Raw genomic sequence first — 7,967 nt, forward strand, 5'->3', positions numbered from 1 at the left:
CAGTTGCACTAACCTTCAAAATTACAGTTTTACTTCAGATGATAATGCAGTTACTATTTTCATAAACTATGTGTCATAGGATATTTAAGAATAATGAATGTTAACAAAAAAAGGAGGACAAATTACTCATCATATTTTAGTAATATAATTCTCACTTCCTTCCCTAAATCTGAACTCTACAATGAGTAATTCTCATGTGATGATACTGCAAATTGAAACAGGATGAACAAACACATTCATAAATAGTCAATCATTTGCTACAAATGCTTTACACTTCAAGTAAAATTTGATGCTTAACAAGAATGAAAACAAGACAATAACCACAAATACAGAACTGAAAGAATTTCTGCTTCATCCAGAATACGTGGGGTCTAGTTCACCAAACCCTAATCCATCCAAGCAAAATAAAACAGAACGTGTCTGATGACTATGTAGCCATTAGAGCAATACTATACTGTCTGTTGGCAAACAGACTAGTCTAAAGGATTTCAGCTCAACCATGCCAAGAACAGATCTTCTCCAAATACTAGTATTTACTGAACAGTCTAGAAAGCGGAGTTCAGCTCATATTTACACATCACGAACATGTGTTTCTCCCTAACTTTCTCCTTTATGTCACACTTGGAAGTGATTAGTGACATCCAACATGGCTTCACAAAGGGCAAATTACACCTTAACAAATTTGGTGTCCTTCTATGACAGGGTTACAGCACTGATGGATAAGAGAAGAACAACTGAGTAGTCTTCATCTACCTGGACTTGTACAAAGCATTTGACACTGTCCTGCACGACATCCTTGTCTCTAAATTGGCAAGACATGGACTTGACAGATGGACCACACAGTGAATAAGGAATTGCTTTGATGGCTTCCCTGCATCTTGATCAACCACTTGATGTTCAAGTGGAAATCAGTGACAACTGGCATTCCTCAGGGTTCAGTATAGGGACCAGCACCATGACACGGATGCATGTCAGCAACTCATGGATTGAGTGCACCCTCAGCAAGTTTGCCGACAATACCAAGCTTTGTGGTGCAGAAGAAATGGTAGATGGAAGGGATGCCATTCAGAGGGATCTTGACAGGCTTGAGAAGTGGGCCTGTGCAAACTGCATGTTCAACAAGGTCAAGTGCAAGGTCCCGCATCTGGGTTGCACAAATACAGGCCAGGCAGAGAACAGATTGAGAAAAGGCCTCAGGAGAAGGTAGAACTTGGGGGGTTTGATATATGAAAAGCTCAACATGAGCCAGCAATCTGCACTTGCAGCCCAGAAAGCCAACTATATCCTGGGCTGTATCAAAAGAAGCATGGCCAGGGAGGTGATTCTACCCCCATTACTCCACTCTCATGAGACCCCCCCCACCTGGAGTTGTGTGTCCAGTTCTGGGGTCCCCAAAGTAAGGACATGGAGCTGTTGGAGCAAGTCCAGAAGAGGGCCACAAAGGTGATTGCTGGAGCACCTCTCCTATGATGACAAGCTGAGAGAGTTGAGGTTCTTCACCCTGGAGAAGAGAAAGCTCCAGGGATACCTTACAGCAGCCTTCTAGCACCTGAAGGGGGCCTACAGGAGAGCTGAGGAGGATGAGAGGAGAAGGGAGAATGGTTTCACACTGAAAAGGGTAGATTTAGATTAAATATTAGGAAGCTTTTTTTTTCTGTAAGGCTAGTGAGACACTGGCACAGGTTGCCCAGAGGAGGTGTGGATGCTCCACCATTGGAAGTGTTCAAGACCAGGTTGGATGGGGGTTAGAGCAACCTGATCTAGTGGAAGGTGTCCCTCCTCATGCAGGGAGGTTGGAACTAGATGATCTTTAAGGTCCCTTCCAACCAAAACCATTCTATGATTCTAATTTTTAAAAGATCACTAATGAATTAAAGCAGAACAGAAGAAAAACAGAATGAAAAAGTAACTAGAAAAGAAATTATTTACAAATGCATTGCCTTCTTGGGGTAAAGAGGGGGAAAAAAAAAAGAGCCTGAGGAGGTGAGAGAAAATGAAACTGAAATACCTTTTTCCAAGTAAGCTGGATATAAGTATTAACAGGATTAACACTCACTTCTTGTTTATTCACAATACCACTAACTTGTGCTTTCTCTTGCATCTAGACATGCTTGCATTGAAGCTTCTCAATCACTGATAGATAACACCATTTCACCCTAATTCACATCTGTCTCTCAAATCCCTTGAAGGGATACCTTTTTATTTATCCAATTTGTTAAAACAAGTCTACAGAGCAGAGAGACAAAGAAGTATTTTGGTTATGTATATCTCATTTCATGGGAGAACAGGGTGGAAATTAAGACCAGTAGGCAGTGAAGCAGAATTAAGCAGTGCTGAAAGCAATAGAGTAAACACCATTTAGGATCACCTGGATGTAGGAGATGTCTTCTACTACAGAGCCAGCATATAAACAATATTCAACTTGCATTTAGTGTAAAATTCATCTTTATCATTTATTTGCCATAAGCTCTGTCCTCCAGTCAAGAAATCCATAACTAACCAGACAGGTTACAGCACAGCATGGTCTATACCTACTATGTAACTATTCTCAATATCTTTACAATCTCCTAAGTTTCACCTTTTCCAGTATTTTTTCATTTGCTCTTGGGTTTTCTATGCACACTCACTGTCCCTGTTATTGTGAATCCTGTTTGCCTGTTTGATTCCATTCCAAAAGCATCTTGATAGAATGCCAATTTTATTGCAGCATTTCTGATTATAATTGCTCACAGAAAGCAGCAGCAAATGAAAAGAGTATGGGCTGTCATTGAGTATTAGTGATTTTTTAGGAGATAAAACTAGGAAGTTCAAAATCCTTAAATGCTAACTAAATACCCCAATACACAATGAAGTTATTACACAAGTCTGCAGTTTTCAACCTCCAGCCTGAAGACCACAGCAGACATTATCCAGGGAGATACAGATCCCAAGTAGGCTTGCAGACCTACCTGCAAGCTTATTTTTTGAGAGGGGTAGCAGAGAAGGTCATCAACTCACTACTCTAAAGTTTTACACCCGTTAGCAAGCTGCAGAAGTTCAGGTTTATGGCTGCACTGGAAAACATGTTAGCTACTGAAGTAACTTATAAAAAGATAAATTAACAAGTCTGCGAAATGACACACGATGCTTGTTTTCATTTTGTTCTTTGTTCTGGAGAGTTTTAGTGCCTAAGACACAAGTCTTTAGTATAGCAGGCTCTTAAACTTGGACTGAAAAACCTGTCATCAAAATACTACCATATGACCCCGCAGCAAACATGCACTGGAACTTCTGTTTCAGTACTAAAAACAGACCTTCAAGTACAAAGTAGAACCACTTCTCTAGTGATAACAAGATCAGTTTCAAACATTACAAGTGTCATTTCCATGTATTTGCTAGTGTAGATACTGCAGGCAGATGGAGTCCAGATAGAGCGACCTTTCAATACTTACAGGGAGCCTGTAAGTAAGACAGGGACAAACTTCTTAGCAGGGCCTATAGTGATAGGACAAGGAGTAATGGCTGTAAAATGAAGAAGGGCAGACATAGACAAGATATTAGGGAAAAAAAATCCTACAGTGAGGGTGGTGAAACAGTGGCACAGGTTGCCCAGAAAGGTGGGAGACACCCCATCCCCGGAAACATTGAGGTTCAAGTTGGACGGGGCTCTGTGCTACCTGATCTAGTTGAAGATGCCCTTGCTCACTGCAGGGGGAGGTTGAACTTGATGACCTTTAAAGGCCCCTTCCAAAACATTCCCTCATTGTGCAAATTATAATTGTTTTTAAATACCCAGAGACCCTTCACTGCTATACCATTGCTACATGAAATTAATAGTAGCCAAACAACACTTCAGCTGTTACTGTTAAAATAATGTGGCTGGTCAACCAGACTATGTACTTAAGTAGAAGTATCAAGTAATTTGACTTACTGTTTAAAAAAAAAAAATGAAGGGGGGGAAAAAAAAATCATATTTCTAAATTCTGATACCTCTGAACACACAAGTCACTAATCATATGCAGTAAACACAAACAGTATGTAAAAAATATTCAGGAACACAAAGACTCTAGGAAAGGATATACAAGTAACTCCTAAAAAAAATCAAGGGTCCCTCAATCTTGTAAATTTAATGTGCAAAATACCAAAGCAATTTAATCACCTGGAGTAGCCACTTGTCAGATTTTAATGGCCATTAATCCTCAATTACTGAAAAAAAAAAAAAAAAAGCTTGCAGTTCAGCAGTGCTTATCTTTTAGATCTTAAAAGCATTTCTCCAACATGAAGAATAAAGTCATATTACAAAAAAGAACCCTTCTGAAACTGTTAAAAACTTCAAAGATAGATATTTTAGCTGTAGGAGTATAATGCCAAATTTTAACTTTGGTTACATCTCAACAATACAGTTGTCAATTACAGAAATACCTATGACACAAACCATCAGCTTAAGTTTTTGTAAGCCTTGGGGGGCCCTGGGAAGATTCCGTTGTAAGGACATGAATATGCCAAGATGCACATTTCTGTACTTCTCTAAAGAGAAACTACAACAAATCAAAGCATTTATGAATGTGTTCAGAGGCTCAAAGTCACCACATTGAAACCAGATTTCCAGTACCTGTGCTGTGTCTTACAGATGCAGTATCAAACAAGAGAGCACTTCTGTTAGCCTACTGGATACATGATGTTAAAAGAAATTAAGTCTTAAATGAATTATTTCAACCTTTTTTGGATGCTTAATATTTTTTCACACCCAAGAAAGCTTTGTCAGTACAACCAATACCACCAATTGCCAGCATCTGGGGAGAGGATGAGGAGAGAGTGTAAATGACACTGTTACATAGCTGTTTTCAAACCAACCATAGCCAACAGGGGCATCAAAAGTAGAAGGTGCCGCTATGCCTCCACATCCTCTCAATACTAGTGAAACTGTGATTAATATTTAGCTTGGCAAAAGACTCTTGAAAATTATTACTGCTAATAGTGTTTGATATATTCTGAATAAATTTGTATCACATATGGAGCCTTCTCCATATGAATCCTTAAAACTCAGACCATGAACCTCTACATTTAAGTGTTACAGCATGAGCAATTTCACTTAGAATACTAGCATAGACAAAACATTGTTACTGTAGTTCTGTAAATGGATAAATTCCAACTATCACTACTAACAACAACTCATGCAACTGTATTTGAATTGTGCTAAACTCAAGGATGCCACCTCTGGAAAAAGTTAATAGTTTAATAAAATCCAAACTAAGACATAAGTGTTATGCTTTGCTTTTTTGGTTTTTTTTCACATCCAATTATATGCTACTTTAGTGGCCCTGCCTGCTTCCCCAGCTCACACTACACCAAAAGCGTAACTGCAATCTGCATTGTGCTGAAACTTAGCCAATTAGCTATGCAAAAATGAAATTTAATTAAACAGTTCTGAAATCCTCAGGTAAGCACAAAGACTTGGAAAAAAAAAAAACAAAAACAACAAACTAGAGCAAGATACAATGACACACGGGCAATGTTAACATTTTTTTAATAGTTCCAGATGATTTTTTTAATATTTTTTTTCTTTCAGACTACAGATAAGTGCTTATCCTGCACTTACAAAAGACAAGTTCTGGAAGCTGACCAAGCATAAACTTGCCTTGAGCTGATCTGTCTCCTGGCTATAGCACCACTTGATAAGACAGTAACAAAGTCTCTCAACTTTGCTGCCAAGAGAAAAAGAATGCTAAAGTAAATTACAGATACCACTGCAACAGTCAAGAGTAAGAAAACAGATGTCTAATACACATAACGCTCTCCTCCAGGTGATTAAGAAGACAGATGTTTACAGACAACAGAAAAAATTCCAAATTAATCAGTGCAGTCCACAGAAACACGTTCTAGAAAGCACTGTCTGACAGATTAACGCGTCAAAAAGCACAAAATCAAGCGGTTGATACCCCAACACCTAAAAGACACAGATAGGTATGAAGCTTTGTGACACAGAATTGCCACCACAAAAAGTCATGTCATGAGGTGAACTGAAGTTTACAGGTAAAATTGAATTTTCTAATTTATACTGATTTTGAGAAATATGACAGTCTCTACTGACACTCAAACCCCACATTAACTTATATGCACATTCCAGTTCATCTGCAGAGATTTTTGAATTTTTTCTAGATTTTCTTATTTAGCAGTGCTGATTTTTTTACCATTCCTGACACGATCAATGTCTAAACATTTATTCTTTTCTTCCTTATGCTTAACTTTGGAATAAAAGCTCTTAAAACTGTCAGACCAATTTTATCCCAGGAGAATTTAAAAAATATATATATTGTTCTCCATTTAATCCATATATCCTAAACTAATTTTTTGTCAGATATCTTCAATCCTATGATTGGTAGCCAAAAAAACACAGGTATTTTAATTCCCCAACAAGTAATCAGTAATGACTTAATCTGAACACACTTTTCAAAATCTTAAGGCCAAAAAGGACTGAGAAGGACCAAAGGACAAGGTAATTTTAAAGAATAATTTTTTCTGAACAGCAAGTTCAGAAATAAATAGTCTTAGCCCACACTGTTCTGTCTAGAAAGTGAAACAGTCATCTTTTGGACAGAAGGCCTCAAATGTCCCACAATGTTTTACCTTTATCTTGACTGGCTTAGTGTATTAACACTAACACAAAACCTTTGAAAATACAGTTCTTGGAACAGTAAGCTTACATTTTATTTCACTCAACAGCTAATAAACATCAGATGTTAAAATCTTATTTCTTAACTTGATGGAAATTTGAAGCTTAAAACCTATAATTATACAGAAGGCATAACAGAATGATGCATGCCATCTCATACCATCTTAATCAGGTGCAAATACCAAAATCTTATTTTTGACATGAAAGGGAAAGTGTCCTGGAGCTGAGCCGGAATTCAGCTATTATGAAAAAAGTATATTGATTCCACTGTTATCAGTCTTAGTTGAGACACTCTGGTACTAGTTAAAAGAAAGCTTACTGAAGGGAAAAAAAAAAAAAAAAAAAATCAGTAAAAGAAAAATTGGCTTCATCCTGGTTCAAACTAGGACATGATCTGAGGTGGTCCTCAAGAAAGGGATACTCTAATCTGTAGGATTCTGTTCATTGTCTCTCATATACGTCCTCAGTACCAAACAGTTTTGGAAATCCATGTTAAAATGAATGAAATATTCCATCTTGAACGGTAGGGATTTTTGGGATTTCTTTGGGGGGTGGGGAGGATGTTATTTGCTTCTGGATTATTTGAATACTTTTGAGTATTAGGAAGCATATGAAGTGCTTCCAAAGTTTTTTGTTCCCAGGATGACTTATTACATCAATTAGTACCATGTCACCTGCTTCGTTTGTAAACTTAAGATTTCAGATGATTTAACTATAAAAGGGAACATCAGTAACCTTCAAAAGGGAGTACAGCTCCACAATATGTATATTAGAAGAAAATTACCCAAATCATAACAAATCACTGATTTAACATCAGTATTTTCTGTCACTTCTACTTAGTTTAGAAACCATATGACCCTGTAACTATAGGTATCTAGATAGTTTTCCGTATTACCTCCTGCCTCATGAAGTGCTTATAGCCATTTAACTGAACACTCTCCTGTGTCGTCGTTTTTTTCCAACAGGACAAAGAAGATATCCATACATAACATTAAGCTAGATATAACTTGCCAGCTTATCTCAGTAAGCAGCTGACTCAAAGCACAACTCAAAGTCAGTGACACGCCACAAAGCATTTTATCACTCCTTCCTGAACATTAACTGCTTTTGTGCACCCTTTGGGGCATGGCTAGAAAAGCTGCTTCTTGCTTACACTGAAGCTGTCTGAAAAAAAACATGACATTCAGTTTCTTTTTAACTTTCTGCAACTCTGTTACACAGATTACATGTTTATCAGCAACACATTCAATGCAAACTGAACGCAAGGCTTAAACCGCCGTCAGCACATGCCCCATATAAAATATTTCTGAATTAA

The 7,967-nt window shown here is 37.7% G+C and overlaps 1 protein-coding gene across 1 annotated transcript in view; it reads right to left on the reverse strand.

Moving 5' to 3' along the window:
* EIF3H (eukaryotic translation initiation factor 3, subunit H) overlaps nucleotides 1-7,967 on the reverse strand; it is a 90,579-nt gene that overhangs the window by 68,654 nt on the left and 13,958 nt on the right. The window contains exon 2 of the mRNA XM_009995365.1: nucleotides 5,618-5,684. Coding sequence (XP_009993667.1) covers nucleotides 5,618-5,684 — 67 coding nt within the window. The remainder of the gene's footprint in view (nucleotides 1-5,617; nucleotides 5,685-7,967) is intronic.

This window comes from Chaetura pelagica, unplaced genomic scaffold (assembly GCF_000747805.2).
Source record: "Chaetura pelagica isolate M959 unplaced genomic scaffold, ChaPel_1.0 scaffold53, whole genome shotgun sequence".
Classification (NCBI taxonomy): Eukaryota; Metazoa; Chordata; class Aves; order Apodiformes; family Apodidae; genus Chaetura; species Chaetura pelagica.